At 49.3% G+C, this 21554-nt stretch overlaps 2 protein-coding genes across 5 annotated transcripts; one reads left to right on the top strand and one right to left on the bottom strand.

Moving 5' to 3' along the window:
• The first annotated feature begins 6799 nt into the window (after positions 1 to 6799).
• LOC124667157 lies at positions 6800 to 10435 on the top strand. Of its 4 annotated transcripts, none has more exons than XR_006991187.1 (5): positions 6800 to 7070; positions 7967 to 8027; positions 9165 to 9247; positions 9860 to 9920; positions 10015 to 10435. XR_006991187.1 is itself a non-coding variant. In XM_047204475.1 (3 exons), exons 1-3 carry the CDS (start codon positions 8287 to 8289, stop codon positions 10217 to 10219), a joined length of 363 nt encoding a protein of 120 aa, XP_047060431.1. In that variant the 5' UTR covers positions 8164 to 8286; the 3' UTR covers positions 10220 to 10435. The 4 variants fall into 4 exon arrangements, 1 of the variants encoding a protein (XP_047060431.1); XR_006991188.1 differs by lacking the exon at positions 9860 to 9920 and adding an exon at positions 8279 to 8361; XR_006991186.1 differs by lacking the exon at positions 9860 to 9920 and having other exon boundaries at positions 6821 to 7070.
• A 393-nt stretch (positions 10436 to 10828) lies between these two features.
• On the bottom strand, positions 10829 to 11959 carry LOC124666383 (F-box protein At5g49610-like). The gene has a single exon (XM_047203714.1). The coding sequence runs from the start codon at positions 11957 to 11959 to the stop codon at positions 10829 to 10831; it is 1131 nt and encodes a 376-aa protein (XP_047059670.1).
• Between the last annotated feature and the right edge of the window lie 9595 nt (positions 11960 to 21554).

The raw sequence follows: 21554 nt of genomic DNA, 5'->3' as shown, positions 1-21554 counted from the left end.
TGCAATCTACTCCTTGCTGATTTAATGAGTGATTTTCTTCTGCCTCTTTTGGAAACGTGGTGAGTACGAGAGTTATTTTCTTGGGGGTTCTTCTGGCTTCTTTTTATATATGAACCCAAATTCTTGGCAAGCTTGAGCATCTCCAGCAGGAGCGCGATATTACGCGCGGCATATTTAGCGCGTTTGTTCCAGGACGCGGCAAAACGCAGCGTCGCGTGCGAAACATAACCACTAAGCTCCTTATCTTCCACCAACACTGATTTGCCCGCCCCTCCCCTCCAGTGACCCTGCCGTGCGGAATCCCGAGGTGCTGGACTGGATCCGATGAGTGTCAAGAACACTCAAGTTTCTATAGTAGCCTTTCCGTGACCTCCCGGGTCGCTCCAGCGAGCGGCCATGAGGAAACCCTAGCCACCGCCTCGCGCCCCCACCCCCTCCCTCCCCTCTCCTCGGCGCCACTGGGGCGCGCTGGTGGTGGCGACGGCGCGAGATGTCGGTGTTAAGCGGCGGCGCCGTGCTAGCGTGGGGGCGTGGCAGCGTACACTGGCGGCAGAGCTGCGGGTGCTGGGCAGCGGCGTGGTGGGCCTCGAGGTGCCGCTATGCGGCGCTCGGGTCGGCGGCGACCGTGGCTCCCAGATCTGGGTTGTCCCAGATCGTTGGGTGGATTCCGGCGACTCCTACCTCGATGGCAGGGCGCCCAACCCCGGGCCTCGGTGTACTATCGAGACAACAGTGGATGTGTGCCAGTCCTCTAGCTGGTCGGTGTGGTGTGGGCGATGGTGTGCCTGCTTGCGGCATGCTGGCCTCTAGTGGTCAGTGGCATGGTTGCGAGGGAAGTCGCCTCTTTCTCAGACATCAACATGCAGCGGGGTGCCACTGGGGCTGGCGATCGCCATGCAGTGGTGGCCATGGTGACGACGTGCTTCCCACCCGGGCGGGCGACTAGGCTGGGTAATGAGCCTCTCTGTCGTGCCTGGGTATCGAGCCCCTCTGTCCTGCCATCGATGGTGGAGGACGTTGCTCCCTTCTATATCGGTGTGCCCTATGGTTCTGCAGATGGAGGCCATGGGTGCGGTCTTCCCTACGATGCGAGGTCAGCCAAGGTAGTTGTGGTGTCTTTCTCTTGCCGGTTGCTGGACTCCAGTGTCAGGTCCTTATCGGAGCTCTTTGGCGCATTGAGGGTGCTCCATGCCCAAGTTCTCAATGAGTGCATCTCTACTCTGTGATGCCCTTCGACTCCAGCTGGCGACACACATGTGTCGTGGCGTCGTCTCGGCCGCACATGACCTTTCGGCCACACTCTCGGTGCAGGTGGTGTCAGTGCATAGTGTGGCCTCGGATGCACGTGCCCTTAGATTACGTCGATGGTGCAGTGTCGTTGATGGATCTCGGTGGACCAAGGTCGTTCGATTGCTCTAGCGAGGCCTCGAGCTAGGATGTCCCTCCTGTGTGTCCTCGGGGCTCTTCTCGCTGTGCCTGGGTCGCCATGAGTTCTTCTCATCGACTAACAACCCCTCGGATTTGGGGGTGGCCACTTTTTCTTCTCAATCTTGTGTTGTGTCGGGTTTTTCTTTTTTTCTTTTCTTTTTCTTCTTCATCCTTGTAATCTCTGTGTATTCTGCTCATTTCAAATCATCTTGTAGAGGCTAAAAAGCTTAATAGGAAACTTAGGTACATGGTCAGGTTGGCTTATGCCAGCCGTAGTCATAGTAAAAAAAAAAAAAAGATCCAGCTGCCCAGCACTATGAGAAAATCAGCGTTTGACCTTTACACTCGGTACTCAAGGTGGAGCTGCTGAAATTCAGTGCAGTGAGCCTGTTGTTATTAATTATATTACTCTCTCAAGAAAGGATATTCGGACAATTACCTAAACACACATTTATCTAGATAATTTTTAATGTATCTCAAGAAAGGATATTCAGACATTTATCTTACTGTTGCGGTCAGAAACCCACCGGCGAGCAGCGACGGGCAACACAGTAGAGCCGGGAGGCTCCCAGGACTGCGGCTGGCCCTGGTCCCTCCGAGCGACGGCCCGCAAAGACTCGGCACGCACGTCCGATGCTGGTGCAAGGGCGTGCCACCTGACCTATACCTGGTCAGGAAGGTGTTGGATGTGCCTCGCTTAGTTTCCTGCATGGCATACACGTAAACATTAAATACGAGCCTCGATCGGCTCTCAGGTTGTCCTGTGAATCGGCTCAAAGAGCCGATCCACCCATGATCCGTACAAGGTGTACGATCAGATGGTGGTCCTGCTTGATCAAAATAAAGCTAAAACGACCTACTACGATTTAGGGTTTTCACCACATAATCGGAACATCCTACTCGTGATTGAGCCTAGCGGCCACGCACGGTGATCGTAAAACGACCCTAGACAAGGCCTAAAAACCAACACGAAGTTGATCCCCGGAACATCCTATCTAGGGTTAGCAAACTACACCCTACGCGCCACTGGATCCTTCAACCCGTTTGTAAGGCCTAACTATGCAGATATTAAACTAATCCTTGAAGAACAAGGAGCAATCATAACGGATCGGATCTACTAAATAATGATCAAGCGGGGTGCCGCCCTTACACCTAAGATAAGTGTAAGGGCGGCTAGACGTCTAGGGGTTGCATGGACGAAAGCATATGATACGATGAGGCAATGCTAACCCTAACACATCTATGATAACTACGTTGCTCGCCATCAACAAGGCTTCAGCACGAGCAACGCATGAACAGCGAATAAACTTGTACTGCCTAGATTGCAAGATGCGATCTAGGCAGCATGATGCTTACCCGGAAGAAACCCTCGAGACAAGGGAGTTGGCGATGCGCCTAGATTGGTTTGTGGTGAACGTGATTGTTGTTTATTTCATAAACCCTAGATACATATTTATAGTCCGTAGACTTTCTAACGTGGGAATAATCCCAACCGTGCACGAGCCAAACTCTATCTAACCGACACGTATCCTACTATATTACAGATACACGGGCAAACTAGCCCAAACTTTGCATATAAGGCCGATTCATGTATTTCTTCCATGTATATCCTTCAAGCTCATCTTTAATCGCGGCCCACCTCTGATCCGGTCAAATTCTGGTGATAACACTTACACATTTATCTTCATAAATATGTGACAACCAATTCGGAACCGAATGAGTAGATTATATGGTCAATGGACTTAGAATTAGAACTACCATGAAGCCAAGATGGACTAACACACCGTTTTTTACCTCAAATTTATATGGAGAACTCTAATTCACAGCAGGCTACCCTTTTGAACTTTTCCGCCACCTTTTCTTCCCATCTGATGTGTTGCCGCATGGCACCGTTTAGACTCTGTGCAGCAGATCCTGGCCACGCCGGGTTGTCGCGGTGTCGTTTCCCAACGCCACTGAATAGTGTGGCCTGGCCCGCTCCTCCAAGCGCGCTGGCCGCCGCCGTAATTCCTTCACGGGGGTTGGCCATTGCCGCCGTAATTCCTCTAGACACTCTGGCCGCCGCTCCACCGTGCTCGCGTCCATGCCGGATAGATTGGTTTCCATTGCCACAACTGGTGACAACCCATGAGCTTGCCATGAAGACCATCAAAGGTGAGCTACCCACACGCCAGATTTGAAGAAGACTATGTCCCATGACTAGAATTGGTAGGGGTCCACTCAATTTCATTCCGAAAGATCTTTGGCGTCGTAGATTGGTGGCTAGCGAGCTCGAGTCCACCGACCATGGTGATGGCTCCATTATAGATAGAGAAACCAATTTATTGGGGTTCTTTTTTATGTTACATACGGCGTCACGACCTGTTATGTGTGTCGCATGTTTTCTGTTTGTAAAGTGCTACCTTGATTTTTATGTATATGATACACTGAGATGGCACCAATATTACATACTTCTTTCTTTATTGTTAGATAAGTTAGGAAATAGTGTTGGATATATCGCAGAGAAATGTTTCATAACCATGTAATATTTTTGAATGGTACATACATAGAGAAAAATATTACATTCGAGATTATTTTGTACCACTGGTGGACTTTTTTGCATCAAAATTTTGCGATTGCACAATCTATAGGAAAAAATATTGCGGACAAATGTTACATGCTCTTGAAAAAATTAATACACACGAACCATTTTTATACCATAACTGGACGTGTTGGAATCACTCACTTAATTGGATCGGATTGTCGAGAAAGTTACAGCCGGATGATGCCTAGCGTTGGGCAATTTATATCATAGAAAATAGTAATCTCTTTTTCGATAAAGAAATAGTAATGTCTTAAGCTAACATCAAGTATTCATACATAAAAAAGTACAGTCACCTCTCAAGAGGCAAGACCACAAAACTTGTCGCCCCTGAATTTCTCCTTTCTGCTGAATTAGTGATCCATCTTTCGATCTTAGGATTCATGTGCTCATGCAACTTTCTGTTTCCTCCATCGATATGCATTTCTTCGAGAACCATGGCATTTTTAGCAAAGAACTTTATGAGCTTGACACCAAGACAGTTTGATTGTTCTAGCCGGAATTGCAAGCCCACTCTCTTGAGGGAGTTCCGCAAGCATTGAAACTGGCCGGGGTTCAAGGCAGTGATCTCACAAACCTCGTCATCATACTCTCCTTCCTGTGAAATCGTGTTGGGCTGGAAGCCACACCGGTCGAGGCGATCAATGGACTTGTTATAATCAGATCTGAATTTCCTTTCGAGGAATTCGTCAGTCCAACGGTGGTCTTTGGAAATGTTGTGGTACTGTGTGGTGAGGTTGATCCGGAGGGCAGAGAGCAGGGGGCAGCACCGGAGCAGGTTCCCGATCGCCACTGCCGCAGTCTTCCCTTTGGGCCTATGCGCTCCTTGGAGCTCGACGCGCTCCAGGCGGCGAAATGTCGGCAGGAGCTCGACCTGCGTTGCCTCTCTGACAACAGCGATATCCTCGAGGTGATCCACCCTTAGCCGCATCTCCTTGGTGCTGGTGAAGCTCTGGGCAAATTGCCAGAAGGTTGCTATGTCACGGTTTTTAGTCTTGTCGAAGTTGTCGTCGGCTGGGAAAAAGTGGAGATCCACGTGTTCCAGCTCCGGCGGCGGTCGACTGAAGGTAAACGGCCGTAGTAGCCCCTTGTACGTGAAGCGGCGCAGCCTCGGCGCATGAATCACCATGTCGATGAGGGCGGCACGGTTCGTACTGCGGTAGCCATACTGGTTTTCGTCGTGGTCCTTCTCCTCCCAATTACACCTGTCCAGCACGAGCACGGTGGCCGCCGGGCATCTAAGGCCGCGTGGTACGGCTTCTTGGGGACGTGGAGCGGGAGAACCTTCGTCATTGTTGTCGTCAGTTTCATAGTCTTCGTCGTAGTCACCATCGCCGTCCCCAGTTTCGTAGCCGTGGTCGTCCTCCTCCTCCTCCGCGTATGCCCAGCTGTCCTGCATGTATTCCTGCCTGCCGCCATTGTTGTATTCATACTGCCTGAACCTGCCCACGCCGTCGTGTTTGCTTCGTGAGGGTGCGTCTTTGGTTGCGTCGATGACGACAGACTCGAGGCGGATGTCGGCGAGCGCCGGGGCAGCGTCGATGACGCGTTGGAGAGAGTTTAGGTCCTGGGCGCAGTGGCGCAGCCGTAGAGACGACAGCCGCGGGAGCACGACCGCAGTGGCCTCCGGCAGGTTGAGGCCTGTGCAGTTCGTTAGCTCCAACACGCGGAGGGTCTCGAACGGCAGGGCATCGATGGTAACCGTGTAGATTGTTTCCGGTCTCCGGTAGGTCTCGTTGTCGTAGTCCGCGTCGCTGCTCCACTCGTTGGGTTCCAGCCGGAGCCGGAGCTCCTCCGCACGGCACGCTGCCGGGTGGGAGAGCACGAGGTCGACCAGGTTTCCGCCCTCGTCGCCGTGGCGGTTCAGGAAAGAGCCGATCCATGCCTCGCGGTCAGACTCGAGGCGTAAGGTGAGCCTCTTGACGTGGTGGTCGGCAGCAGTGGCGGCGGCGTCGAGCGCCGCCACGGCCGCCGAGACGAAGGCGCTGCGCCGGGACAAGAAGCCGGCATCGTGTGAACGGCGAATACCTCGGTCCCAGGTCTCGACGTGCGTGACGGTCGTGTCGAGGTTTACAGCGGCCGAGGAGAGCCAGAGCGGCGCGCGCCATCGCCGCGAGAGCGCGGTCGTGGAGGCGGCCTCCTTGAGTGGGGCGAAGTGGAGGATGCGGCGGAGGAGATCATCGGGGAGTTCGGAGAGGCGATCGTCGCGACCGGCCATCGTCTACGTCGGCGGCGTGATAGGATGCGATGCGATCTCGGTCTCTAATCCTATGAGATTTATTTATGGGCATATATTATGTACACGAGTCGGTTCGAGTCCTCAACGTATACACCAAACGTGATCGATCGATCCTATCCATATTCTAATTGACACACTGCGTTTATTTTTGCAGAAAAACTCTGTAAACTGATCCGACTTATTTTGGTCTTTGCGGAGAAATAATTCATTTTCGGGCTGGGCTCGCTGGTTTAGGTTTTTGGACAAGAAAATTATGTTTTATTTTCGGTCTTCAATTTTTTTTTTTGAAAGGTTGCCTACTCGGCGCTTTATTTAGAGGATAAAAGAGCAGGTTTCCTATTAAACAGCTAGCTGTTTCTCAATTGGCAAACAGCTACTTTTTTGGCCGTCCGATGTCTTCACCAATCTTTACGCATCTTTTATAGCTTCCGTTGAGTCTCCCTCCACCCCTTCTGTCCTTTTCAGTCTTATTTTGAATTTTCATTTCCCTTCTATTATCCTGTCCGAGTGGCCCCCTCTTTTGTCCCGTTCGCTTCAGTCCTACCATTTTTTCTCTCTTGGTTCTGCGACGAGGCGGATCCATGGCGGAGAAAGCTTCGGCGACGGCGCAACCAGCACGGCCGGTGTTGGAGGGGTCGGTGCGCGTACTGCTTGGCCTGCATCGGTGGGCGGGGCGGTGCTGCTCGGTACCGGGAGTGCTGCGTCGCCGCAGCCGGCGGTAGGTGCGATGGGGAGATGTGCTCCTCGTGTTCTTCTCCGTCCACCGGGGAAGAGGTCAGCGATTCGCGAGCGCAGAAGACCTGGGTCCGGTCGACGTGATGGGTAATCTCTTGTTTCCCATGTCCTCTGCCTTTTTGTTATCTAATTTGGGGTGCCTGGTAGGTTGTCCTCGAGGTCGCGCGAGATTTGACCTTAGTGTAATTTGGAGTCGCATGAGTTGTGAGAGCCGCAGCAATTGTTGTTGATTCGTGTTTGCTGGACGTTTAGTGCTCGATTTTGTTGGACGTTTTAGGTAGTGTTTGATCTGACTCTGTTCATCTAGGTTGGATCTCGTTGATTTGTAGATGGAGATAGCTAGAAGAAACAAAGAATCTTCGAGGTAGAAGACGAGATATAGCTAGCGCTCAGATTTGGTGATGCATGGATGCATCCAGCAACGCCATCTCCAGGAATCACTCCACTGACTGAATGTGCACTGTCATCTCCAGCACATATTCAGAGAGATGGAAGAAAGGGTTCGTTCAGAAAATTTGCTGCTAAATTGATCTATCGTCTCCCACAAACAACCATTAGGGACTGAGTAGCATCTAGCTGCAGCACCGTTGACATCAACAATTGTTGGGAATTCGATCACCAAAGTAGCTTTTTAGTGGAAGGTAAAGCACAACCTTTCTGAGTTGTTCCCCATTGCTGTGTTCAATGCATGATACTGCAGAGTACGGTGTGTTCTAGCCTCGTTTCTACAATTCGATCATTCTGTTCTAGCCTCGTTACTACTAGACGATGAGATAATATGTGTTTGGGTGTTGGTGGCGATGTTTAGTTTGACCTGAATGTGTTCATCTGTTCTGAACGTCGGTGCAAATAGGTGTTTTGTGGTTATGTAAGGTTCCCCTGAATCTGCTCTTTTTATGTTGATATGTTTTTTGGGCGTTGTGTCCATGCTTACTGCACTTTTATTGTTGCTCTTATGATCTTGTTATTCCTTTTCTTGCTAGTTGTCCAATAAACGGAAACAACAACAATGGAAAATCCAGCAGCAAAAGAGTACATGTTTAGGTATGGTTGCGCGTCCTCTCTTGATTTAAATTGCATTCCTATCTCAGGCTTGATGTCAGAACTTACTGTCGACTCATCTTGTGCAGTACCATTTCCAGCATCTTGTTCAGTACCTTGTTCATCATCATCTAAAATTTCTGCACATCTTCTTCAGTTATGTTGTTGTCCTTTTCTTGATTTTCATGAGTCAAATCAGATTTATCTTTTTTGGATCATCATTTTCACCAATGTTTGCATTCCTTTTATCCAAGTTCCAAGAATGGTCAAAGTCAAGGTTATGTGCTTCGTCTTCTTGGTCCTCTTCTTCAGCAACCTAACAGGAAAACATTCTCAAGTTAATATTCTCATTTTTATTTATTAGTTATTTGTTTTTTATTATTGTTCATACCTCATCTAGATGCATGTCTTCAAATATACTTGAGTTCCATGGTTTATCTTCAGTTTCTTCCTGCTCCTCAATTCTTCCTTCTTCCAAGTCACTATATGGTAACCTTGCAGATGGTCCTTCACCATCCATTAATTGATGTTAGTATATGTCTAATCATTCTTGTCTTTTTTCTTGAACTCAGAAAACCACCGGACTCATTCATTCTACTCATTTTCATTTTCCTTATTTATTCAGTATCTCAATATAAATTTATCAGTGTTTCATTTTCTTATTTTTCATTCCCGAACCCCCTGTATTTGTTCCTTCCTCAGTGTTCAGTTAGTCTTTCAGTTTTCAATCAGTCTTTCGGTCCATCAGTATCTCATTATGTCTTCTATCTTTCATTCCTATGTTTATGTCTTCCATAGTTCCATCCTTCCTATGTTTTCAGTGTTTTTATTCCCTGAGTTTCTTAGTCACTCATTCAGAGCAATGGGTTTCTCTCGGTCCCTCAGTTTTCAGTCAATCTCATTCTTATTTTCTTCAGTCCTTCGAAGTCATGTTCAGTCTTTCTAGTCCCTGAGTTTCTGAGTCTCTCATCTTTCTTCAGTAAAAACCTCTCAGTTTCAATTTCTCGGTTTCTTGAGTAACTCATTTCGCGTTTCTTCAATTTCTCAGTTTCTCGAGTCACTCATTTTGCAGTTTATCTCTTTCTCTTAATGATATTGATTTTGTAAGTTTTTCACTTATTCATTGTCTCAATTTCTCAGTCTGCATTCCTGCAAACCCAGTTTCCTCGCCGACCTACAACTGCAGTCGTTAGTCTCTGTCAGCCGTTGCAATCCTCCTCAAGGTAGCTCTCTCTCTCTCTCTCTCTCTCTGTGTGTGTGCGCGCGCGCACGCGCGTGTGTGATTATGTCTCTTTCTATGTGATGTGGCACGACTGGGTGCAGGTGGCATATAGTAAAGTATATTTACTTCATGCTTTCCTTGTGGTCAGGCATGAAACCTGTATGGGAGTACTAATGACTAAATCTTAAAAAGCAACTTGGCCCGTAACAAACTGTAGCAGCTTCCATTTGATTAGTGTTACTTTATTCATCAAGTTTTCAGTTTTGTTTTTCTGGAAGGAGTTGTCATACAGTGTAAACTCCTCAAGAGAATATACTTTTCGGCTTGAGGAGTCCTAAAGGGATCAGTGTAAACTCTTTAGTTTGGTCCCAAGGCTATGGTAGTAATTTTATATGTTCTTTTGTGTAAGACTTGGATATGAGTGTGCATTTATCATATAGATTCAGTAATTAGCTGGAGTGGTCCGAAAGCTAATGTAGATTTAGCTATTCAGTTTTGTTCCCAGGTAGTAATTTTACATGTTGTGTAAAGCTTGGATAAGAGTTTGCATCAAAATTAGCTAGATGTTCCCAAAGCTATTCCTGTAGTTTCAGTAATTCAGTTTTGTTCGCAGGAAGTAATTTTTAAATGTTCTGGTGAAAATGGCTTGGATAAGAGTTTGCATCAAAATTAGTGTTAGTTTCGACACCTACAGACATCAACACGATAAAACTGCTGCTAGCTAAATCTTTTCAAAGTTTTGATAGAGAATTCTTTTGTGTTTTTCAGTAGCAGATTCGATCAGGACCATTTACCTGAGGGTGTGAAGCATCTTCACGTGGAAGTATGGTTTCTTGGACAAATTCTTTTCCTTTCTCATTCTCTAGTGGTTGCTCTTCTCTCCCGTCGATTGTGTTTTGGGTGGCAGGTTTCTCTCAATCTGGATCTCGAGATGAATGGCTGGAAGGAGTGGTTGAGGTGCTTTGCTTGGTGAAGAAGGTCGGACAACTGTCTTTTATAGGCCTTGTAATGCGAGAAAGACGTAGAGGGCTGATTCGTAGGGTGTTAAAACAGAGGGTGAAATCGGGACTCAAAAGCCTTTCACAAACTGAAATGTGTCTGTTTCTGGGTACTGAAAACAGACACTTTTTTCATAAACTGAGTGTTTCTTAGTTAATTGAAACAAACAGCTGGCTTCATTTGATTGGTCCAGGAAAAGTGTCTGTTTACGAATTGAAAAACAGTCAGCTGCTCTTTAGTCACTCCCTTTTTTTAAACAGTCAGGAGGCAGCTAGATTGCTAGCTATTGAATGCTAAGAAGATCGCTAGATAAAGTGAATAGGCCGGGCAAAGTTAAGTCTTCAGTTCAAGAAAAAAAAGTAAGGCACGAGTCAGATCGACCGGCAAACATTTGAAAAGCACACAATAAATGATTTTAGCATGAACACATATGACAGACATTTCAGCCCAAAAGAATATTGAGAAATATAACGCAACCCTCATTAAATGAAGAAGCTAGTGGTGGATACACTTCATATATACTGTAGTTCATGAGGATACAAACAGCCAGGCCTTTAAGAAGCACCACCACACTGAACAGCCTTCAGATGAAAGGCCAAGCGTTCACAATATAACCCTCTATTGTCGGAAAGAAGGTATGTTGAACAAGAGTTTGCTTGAGACGAAGTGGAGTAATACTAAGATATTTGGTATTGAACTTGGCGACCAACTTGCCATCGATGCCGATCTGAAGTAGCCACTCGCCCGATTCGACCAGAATGAGCACATCATTATCATCCAAAGACGAAACAACCAGATTCGAGAAGTTGGTAAGTCGAAACCGCATGGCGAGCTCTGCAACCGGCAATTCAACACGGCACTTGAAGGCCCATGCCTCGCTGTCGTAGTCCCGCATCATCCAGATATCGATTATTGTCGCCGCATCATTAGAGCTGGCCATTCCAAGCATTCCATCCATCTCAAACAGTTGAGCAGTGCCTGGAACAGTAGGAGCGCGCATCTGCCTGAACAGCTCGGATGTGCCGTCGAATACCATCAGTTGGCTGCTCACGCCCTCCAACATCGCTTCGGACCAATGCAGGTTGCCACGACAAAGGACGGAGACGAACCGATGAATCAGTTCCTTCTCCTCCTGCCGCCCGATGTACCTCGGCGGCTGGCGGGAGCCCACCGCGTAAACATAGCAGGCATCTTGAACGCCCGTGGCAGGGTACAGCAGTAGCCGGTACTCGCCGGTAGGAGGGTGCGGGTACATCCCCGCAAGTCTGAAGCCATGAAGCAACGGCAGAGGAGCATGCTGACGAGTGGCCGGGTTGCAGACGGAGAAACACGGGTCACCGAAAGTGGAGAGGATGATAAGGCCGTCGCAGGACGCCTCCAGCTGCATGCAGTTGGCGCCGGTGCCAAGCCGGGCGACCGGACGGAGCTGATCGGCAGCGGCGACCCCGGTCCGGTGGTCCAAAGGCACGATGTCGAGGGAACGGCTGCTGGCGTCGCTGACGTCGTACGTGTAGAGGAGGGAGAGCGCGGGCTGGTGGCCGTGGTGGGCGAGGAGGAAGTCGCGGGAGGAGGTGGCGAGGCGCCAGGCGCGGCAGACGGTGCGGCAGCGGAGGAGAGCCTTGGGGGGCAGGCGGACGAGAATCTCCCAGATGGCGATCTCGGCCGGGAGGCCGCGGTGGTGAGGTATCTCTCCTGCTGTTGCCGCCTCCGCCATGGCCGCCGGCTGGGAGGAGCAAAAGCGTGGAGGACTGGTGACGGCGGAAGGTTAAGGTCTTTTGACGAGAATTGCAATGGACTGAACTGGGCTGGGCTAGGCTAAGAGCATCTCCGGCCGTTGGGCTGCTCAGGCCAAAATCCGGCGCTATTTAGCGCTGGATTGAATGAAAATTTGGTCTGAAGAGGCCCATTTTCCGAGCGACGAGTTCAGGATGGATGAAAGTTTTTAACAAAATACAACGAATTCAGATAGTAGTAGGCGAAACTCATGCAAACATAAGCGAAATTTAGTGATATTTAACTTATATAGGCGAGTTCGTACATATGTAAACCGAATTCGTACATATATTTGAATTTCAGCCAGATGAAAACATTAACTTAAACTAATAGCGGCCTTCACATGCCGAAATAGCGGTAGAAGGCCGTGTAGTCCGTGCCGTCGTCGTCGTCGCTCGAGCTGGCGACGTCCTAGGGCGGCGCCGCCTCGTACCAGCGGCTCGAACCCTGGCCAGGGTCGCCGGCGCGTGGCGGCGTCGGCCGGTACATGTCGTCGTCGTTGCTCTCCTTGAGCTTGATCAGCTCGACGGGTCTGGGCGCGGCGTTCGTTGCCGCGATAGTGCGGCGGCGCGGACTGCGCGTTGCCGCGCGGCGGCCATGTCCAGCAGCCGATGCTGCTGTTCCGCCTCCTGGTGCTCCCAGTCCCGCCTGGACCACTCCAGCGCGGTGTCGATGGGGAGGGTGTTGTCGGTGGGCACCAGGTCGTTCAGCGACCTGGCGATCGCCTCCTCCATCGCGGCGTCCTCCGCGCACTTGGCCTCCTCCTCGGCGAGCTGGTTGGAGGCGGTGTTGGCGGCAGCCTCCTTCTTCGACGACTTCCTCTTCCGCCCGCACGGTGTAGAGGAGGGTTGGTCGCGGATGACGAGGGCGCCACTCCTGCGCCCTCTACTCGGCGGTGGAGACGACGGCTCCTTCTTGACGAAGACCGGTGTCGACGGAGACGCCGGCTCCTTCTTGATGCAGACCGAGGGCGCCGATCCGCTGGACCTGGACGCGGACCTCGACCCAGACGAGGAGGAGGACGGCATCATCCTCCTCGGCGTCTAGGAACTACCGTGTCGGCGCGACACGGTAGCTGCCTCCGGCGGTGGCATCCCAGAGGGGGGGAGTTCCCACCCTCGATGTGCGCGAGCACATTCGCGAGGGTGCGATTAGGCGTGCTCCACCACCGGCGGTGGCCGATGGCGTTGTTCCTAGCGGGAGGGGGGCCGTTGTAAGCGGCGAGTTCACGCTCGTACCTGCGCCGGAAAAAGTTGGTCCATGCCTCATAGTTGTCGGGGAAGAAGCGCGGCTCCGCGCGCTACTCGTCACTAAGAGTGACGAGCACCGCGTTGATCTCCGCCTCCAGAGCGGCGCGACCCATCGGCGACGGCGGGATCGGGACGCCGCCCGCACTGAGTCGCCATCCTCCCGGCGCGCGGAAGTCTGGCGGTGCCGGGTAGCCCGCCATGTGGAGGAGCCGCCCCTCCCATTGGTGGAGAGAGCGGCGGCCGGAGCCATTGTTGGCCGCGCCGTTGTTTGCCATTGTTTGATCGCCGCTAGCTCGCTCGAGATTGGGGAAGATTGGGAATAGGGAGCGAGGTGAATGCGGCCAGACGCGGTAGTTCGGCGATAAATAGAGGTCGACGCACTGAAACCGAGGCGACGATATTAACTCGCCACGTGGAATCGACGTGTCAGGCGAAGACTGACCGGCGACAGGCTTTTACAGCGCGCGGAAGATGACGCGATGAGGACGACGATCGGTCTCTCTCGCCGACAAGTTGGGGCCACCAGCCGCGCGGGAAGTTTTCTCAGCGTTTCGCGCGCTTTTGTTTCGTCCGAAGTTCCCGAGCGCTCCTCGGGGGGATGACCCCCGGTATGCCAAAGGCATGCCAAACCGGATGGTTTGAGCCATCAAGATACCGGTTTAATGTTTGTACCGGAACTTAGAGATAAGAACTTAGCTAAGTGAAGCTAAGCCGGTATCCCCAAGAGGGGTATGCCGGAACCGGATAAGAAGACACCGGGTTACCGGGAAGAAGAGCAGGTCGGCAGGACTGGTCAAAGATTCTCTCCGCGAGCTAGAAGACAAGGATGAGCTAAGCAAAGTAACTTTAAACGAAGGGCTGACGATAAAGAGAAGGATGACAATCAAAGAAGCCGGAGGACGTCAGCATCCCTGATTAAAGAGGACTCCGGTGTCTTCTATGATTAAAGTAGCTTTGTAAAGTAGTTTGTCTAGTCAAAGATGCCATTAGGGTTTCTTGCCCTGTAAGCCACCTCTCCCCTATATAAGGAGAGGGGGCAGCCCCTCTTACGGGCGGAGACGAACACAGAAGAACACTTGTACTGAGAAACTTGTATCCTGTTAAGATCAATAAAGAAGATGATCTAGAGCGAGTTCTTCCTTATGTCTTTCTTCTTCAACCTCTAGCCTTGGCTAATTTCTTGAGGAAACCATCCGGAAGTTCATCCCATCTAATCACAAACCCTCCCCGAATCCTCTTGCGTCCATTCGGCCCCAACCTAAGCCATCCTATGGCATCTGTTTGTTCACCACGACGACAGCTGGCGCCCACCGTGGGGCATGAAGTGGCGCTTGCTGGAGTACATATTCGGGCGGGCATCCTCGAGGTCGCCGGGCGAGCGGACAGCGTCTCGGCGCTCGTCCGCAGCTTCTACTCCATCGACTTCATCAACGACAACGCTGGGCTGCTTCGCCAACGGCGGCATCTTCCCCAAGAACGGCCGCATCATCGAGTTCCGGCAGCCACCGCGTCTACTTCGGCACCGTCCCCGTGCGCTGGCGCCGTCTCGCCGGTGCTGGTGGCACCGGACCCGCCAAGGTGGCTCTGTGCTGGCCGCGCCGCCGGCAGCATCGAGGTGATGATGGCTGGCGCAGCCGGCGCGGGCAAGGAGGCTGCGGACGAGGTTGCTGGTCGTGCGGCTGCGACCCGTGCGGCCAAGCCACCGCTGGAGCGCGACACCGGCGCACCGGGAGCGTCTTCCGCACCACCGGCAACACCTCTCCAGGGCGGCGATGAACGTGCCGGCAACGCCCATCGCGCAGAACATCGACTCCGAGCAACGGCTCAGGGCGGAGCCGGAAGCGCAGCGCGCGAAGATACTCGAGAGCGACAAGGACGTCGTCGGGGCGCAGCGCGAGCTGAACCTAACCGTACGTGAGTATAACGCTGCCCATGGCTTTGCTTCGTTAGCGCTCATGCTGCTAGGATACCGGAAAACCGGCTTAAGGCTCGCAATCTAGATCAGGATTTGCGTAAGGAAGTTCTTACCGGCAAGAGTACCTCCGCATCTCGCTAGCATTGTAGAGAAACCTAAGTACGATAGTCCGGATAAAACCATAAAAGCTGCTAAGGCTGCTGTAGATCCGTGTGACTCGCTACCGGAGAAGCTCCGGCAAAACAACAAGAGCGTGTCGAGAGCTGCTAGATACCGTAGAGCAGCAGAACGCTGGAACAGCTGGCTAAGCTGAACAAGGCTATAGCCTCAAAATCCGCGCGTTCAACAAAGAATGCCGGAAGCAAGTCCCATGGGCAGGCCTCGTCCCCCCATCCGGACAGAAGAAGAGAAAAAGAAGTGAACGCACAGCAGATGACTGTGTACGATCCGGTCCTTGCCGGTAAACAACAAGCCGGGCAACATGATGCCGGCAGAAAAAGCCAAGGGGCAGATCGAGGCTACGCCAAAGGAGGCTATGCCGGAAACAATCATGCCGGTAGACACGAAACCGGGCAAAACTATCCGGCTGCAAGGGCAGCGTATGATGATGAGGAGATGCCTCCACCAAGGTACCGGCAGGCGAGGGCCGCGGCACCAGAACATTACGATGAAGCTGATTCAACAAGACTCACCGCTTACCGGAAACCTTTGGGAGAGCGGTTGGGAGAAAGAAACTTGCCGGAACGGGATGCGAGGCACCGTCTGGACAGAGTATACCTGTATGAAATGATTGAGGCAGAGGGTACCTCGGTGGTGGAGGGCACCGTCTGGACAGAGTATATGCGAACTTTGAGGAACATCCTATGAAGGTGGTGAGTGAAGCACCCATCTCCGATATCATGTGCAACAAGGACGCTAGCGGCAGGATTGTGAAATGGGCAATACAGATATCACCGTACGTACCGGTGTATGAAAGAAGAGACGCCATCAAGTCGCAAGCTTTAGCTGATTTTTTGGTCGATTGGGCGGAAATGCAGTACAAGCCCCCGGATCAAAGAGTGGAATACCTGGAAGATGCACTTTGACGGATCCAAGCTCAAGGAGGGTCTAGGTGCCGGTGTGGTGCTAACCTCACCAAAGGGAGATCATCTCCGTATGTTTTACAAGTACATTTCAGGGCATCAAACAATGTCGCCGAATATGAGGCCTTGATCCATGGGCTTAAGGTCGCAAAAGAAATCGGTGCACACCGGATCATTTGCTACGGAGATTCAGATCTTGTGGTACAAGCAGTTGTTCCGGAGATTGGGACGCAAAAGATGCCAACATGGCCTCGTACCGGTTTCACGTGCAAAAGATTGCCGGCTTCTTCGAAGGGTGTGAATTTCACCATGTACCGCGTGCAGAAAATGAAGTCATGCGGATGCTTTGTCCAAGCTCGGGCTCGTCCAGGCAAGAAATTCCTCCCGGAATAGCCTTGGCACACCTGAGAGTACCATCAATCAAGCCAAGTCCGGAGTCGGAATCAATTTTTGTACCGGAGTCACACATTGTACCAATGGATATCGACGAAGGAAACCCGGGGACTGTTCCGGTAAACTCGGGGACTGTTCCGGTAAGGTCAGCCACTGCTGCACCGGTACCGGAAGAAACAATGCTGGTGGACAACATGGACATAGACGTACCGGTGTTCCTAGTCCGAGAGACACCATCTTGGGTTAAACCTATTAAGGAATTCCTAGTCAACGGCACCTTGCCGGTTGACGAAAATGAATCAGGGAGGATCCAAAGGAGGAGCAAGGCTTACACCATTGATACGTCTCCGACGTATCGATAATTTCTTATGTTCTATGCCATATTATTGATGATACCTACATGTTTTATGCACACTTTATGTCATATTCGTGCATTTTCTGGAACTAACCTATTAACAAGATGCCGAAGTGCCGGCTCTGTTTTCTCGCTGCTTTTGGTTTCGGAAATCCTAGTAACGAAATATTCTCGGAATTGGACGAAACGAAGACCCGTGGGCCTATTTTTCCACGGAGCTTCCGTAAGACCGAAGAACATACGAAGTGGGGCCACGAGGTGGCGACACCACATGGCGGCGCGGCCAGGGGGGCCCGCGCCGCCCCTATGGTGTGGGCTCTCGTCGTGCCCCCGACTCCGCCCCTTCCGCCTACTTAAAGCCTCCGTCGCGAAACCCCCGAGGCGAAAAACCACGATACGGAAAACCTATCGAGACGCCGCCGCCGCCGCCGATCCCATCTCGGGGGATTCGGAGATCTCCTCCGGCACTCCCGCCGGAGAGGGGATTCATCTCCCGTGAGGACTCTACACCGCCATGGTCGCTCTCCGGAGTGATGAGTGAGTAGTTCACCCCTGGACTATGGGTCCATAGCAGTAGCTAGATGGTTGTCTTCTCCTCATTGTGCTTCATTGTTGGATCTTGTGAGCTGCCTAACATGATCAAGATCATCTATCTCGTAATACTCTATGTTGTGTTTGTCGGGATCCGATGGATAGAGAATACCATGTCATGTTAATTATCAAGTTATTACATATGTGTTGTTTATGATCTTGCATGCTCTCCGTTACTAGTAGAGGCTCGGCCAAGTTTTTACTTTTAACTCCAAGAGGGAGTATTTATGCTCGATAGTGGGTTCATGCCTACATTGACACTCGGGACAAATGATGTAAAGTTCTAAGGTTGTGTTGTGTCGTTGCCACTAGGGATAAAACATTGGCGCTATGTCCGAGGATGTAGTTGTTGATTACATTACGCACCATACTTAATGCAATTGTCTCGTTGTTAGCAACTTAATACCGGAAGGGGTTCGGACGATAACCCGAAGGTGGACTTTTTAGGCATAGATGCAGCTTGGATGGCGGTCTATGTACTTTGTCGTAATGCCCAATTAAATCTCACTATACTTATCATGTCATGTATGTGCATTGTTATGCCCTCTCTATTTGTCAATTGCCCGACCGTAATTTGTTCACCCAACATGCTTTTATCTTATGGGAGAGACACCTCTAGTGAACTGTGGACCCCGGTCCATTCTTTTAATACTCGAAATACAAATCTGCCGCAATACTTGTTTTTACTATTTTCTCGCAAACAATCATCTTCCACACAATACGGTTAATCCTTTGTTACAACAAGCCGGTGAGATTGACAACCTCACTGTTTCGTTGGGGCAAAGTACTTTGGTTGTGTTGTGCAGTTCCACGTTGGCGCCGGAATCTCTCGGTGTTGCGCCGCACTACATCCCGCCGCCATCAACCTTCAACGTGCTTCTTGGCTCCTCCTGGTTCGATAAACCTTGGTTTCTTTCTGAGGGAAAACTTGCCGCCGTGCGCATCATACCTTCCTCTTGGGGTTGCCCAACGAACGTGTGAAATACACGCCATCAAGCATATTTTCTCGGCACCGTTGCCGGGAGATCAAGACACGCCTGCAAGGGGAGTCTCCACTTCTCAATCTCTTTACTTTGTTTTTGTCTTGCTTTTATTTTATTTACTACTTTGTTTGCCGCATTATATCAAAACACAAAAAAATTAGTTGCTAGTTTTACTTTATTTACTCGTCTTGCACTCTATATCAAAAACACAAAAAAATTAGTTACTTGTTTTACTTTACTTAATATCATGCATGTTTTTATTTCACTAGTTAAGCATAATGGAAAACTACAAAAATATGAGAGATCTTTATGAACTTTATCTTGAATTAGGACATGATGTGTTTGAAGAGAGAATTAAAAAACCCATGGAACTTTATATGCATGCTAATGGGAATGTTATTACTATGGATGCTTTGAACACCATTGTTGCTAATGCTATGGAAAATTCTAAGCTTGGGGAAGCTGGCTCGATGAGCAGGATCTTTTTAGTACCCCAAGCATTGAGGAGAAAATTTTCTTTTATGATTACAATATGCCTCCTATATATGATGATAGCCACTTTGTTGAATTTGCTCCCACTACAACTAATAAAATTGATTATGCTTACGTGGAGAGTAATAATTTTATGCATGAGACTCATGATAAGAATGCTTTATGTGATAGTTACATTGTTGAGTTTGCTCATGATGCTACTGAAAATTATTATGAGAGAGGAAAATATGGTTGTAGAAATTTTCATGTTACTAAAACACCTCTCTATGTGCTGAAATTTTTGAAGCTACACTTGTTTTATCTTCCTATGCTTGTTACTTTGCTCTTCATGAACTTGTTTATTTACAAGATTCCTATGCATGGGAAGCATTTTAGACTTAAATGTGTTTTGAATTTGCCTCTTGATGCTCTCTTTTACTCCAAATACTATTTCTTGCGAGTGCATCATTAAAACTGTTGAGCCCATCTTAATGGCTATAAAGAAAGAACTTCTTGGGAGACAACCCATGTTTTTTACTACAGTATTTTTGTTTTATATTTGTGTCTTGGAAGTTGTTTACTACTGTAGCAACCTCTCCTTATCTTAGTTTTGAGTTTTGTTGTGCCAAGTAAAGTCTTTGATAGTAAAGTAAGTACTAGATTTGGATTATCGCATAGCCTCCGCATTTCTTTGCTGTCACGAATCTGGGTCTACTCTCCCGTAGGTAGCTCAGTAAAATTAAGCCAATTTACGAGCATGATCATCATGTACGCAACTTTCATTCAATTTGAGCATTTTTGTTTGAGCAATTCTGGTGGCCTAATAAAATCCATCTTTACTGGACTGTTCTGTTTTGACAGATTCTGTCTTTTTATTTCGCATTGCCTCTTTTGCTATGTTGGATGAATTTCTTTGATCCACTAATGTCCAAGTAGCTTTTATGCAATGTCCGAAGTGTTAAGAATGATTGTGTCACCTCCGAACATGTGAATTTTTATTATGCACTAACCCTCTAATGAGTTGTTTCGAGTTTGGTGTGGAGGAAGTTTTCAAGGATCAAGAGAGGAGTATGATGCAATATGATCAAGGAGAGTGAAAGTTCTAAGCTTGGGGATGCCCCGGTGGTTCACCCCTGCATATTCTAAGAAGACTCAAGCGTTTAAGCTTGGGGATGCCCAAGGCATCCCCTTCTTCATCGAAACATTATCGGGTTCCTCCCCGAAACTATATTTTTATTCCGTCACATCTTATGTACTTTGCTTGGAGCGCTCTGTTTGTTTTTGTTTTTTGTTTGAATAAAATGGATCCTAGCATTCACTTTATGGGAGAGAGACACGCTCCGCTGTAGCATATGGACAAATATGTCCTTAGGCTCTACTCATAGTATTCATGGCGAAGTTTCTTCTTCGTTAAATTGTTATATGGTTGGAATTGGAAAATGCTACATGTAGTAACTCTAAAATGTCTTGGATAATTTGATACTTGGCAATTGTTGTGCTCATGTTTAAGCTCTTGCATCATATACTTTGCACCCATTAATGAAGAAATACTTAGAGCTTGTTAATTTGGTTTGCATATTTGGTTTCTCTAGAGTCTAGATAACATCTAGTATTGAGTTTTGAACAACAAGGAAGACGGTATGGAGTCTTATAATGTTTACCATATGTCTTTTATGTGAGTTTTGCTGTACCGTTCATCCTTGTGTTTGTTTCAAATAACCTTGCTAGCCTAAACCTTGTATCGAGAGGGAATACTTCTCATGCATCCAAAATCCTTGAGCCAACCACTATGCCATTTGTGTCCACCATACCTACCTACTACATGGTATTTATCCGCCATTCCAAAGTAAATTGCTTGAGTGCTACCTTTAAAATTCCATCATTCACCTTTGCAATATATAGCTCATGGGACAAATAGCTTAAAAACTATTGTGGTATTGAATATGTACTTATGCACTTTATCTCTTATTAAGTTGCTTGTTGAGCGATAACCATGTTTCTGGGGACGCCATCAACTATTCTTTGTTGGATATCATGTGAGTTGCTATGCATGTCCGTCTTGTCTGAAGCAAGAGAGATCTACCACCTTCATGGTTGGAGCATGCATATTCACTACAAGAAAAGTTCTGATAGACAACGCCTCAAAATCGTCCGCTAAGGGGTATTTTTCGTCGCCTATGGGCCTAACCCGACGATATGGGTTCTGTTGTGGAAACTGCGTCGTGCAAAGTCCTACGACGATTTTTTCTGGTCCGTCGCGCTTGGGCGCCCTGCCGCCACGAAAATCGGACCGTTGCCCAAGTGTTTCCGGGAGCCCGTTGACCGGCCGACGTCATGCAACCGACACGTGGCGTACGCCGTTAACCGGCGCTTAACGGCGTTAACCTGACCGAAACCCCGTGGTAGATGGTAGGCCCACACGAGGCTCGCCCACGTCTTAAGCGGGCCGGCCCATTAGCGTGGCCGGGCCAGCCTGACTTAGTTTGACCGGTCAAC

The sequence above is a fragment of the Lolium rigidum genome, chromosome 6 (assembly GCF_022539505.1).
Source record: "Lolium rigidum isolate FL_2022 chromosome 6, APGP_CSIRO_Lrig_0.1, whole genome shotgun sequence".
In the NCBI taxonomy this organism is placed as follows: domain Eukaryota; kingdom Viridiplantae; phylum Streptophyta; class Magnoliopsida; order Poales; family Poaceae; genus Lolium; species Lolium rigidum.
This window is presented reverse-complemented; position numbering and strand designations above follow the sequence as displayed.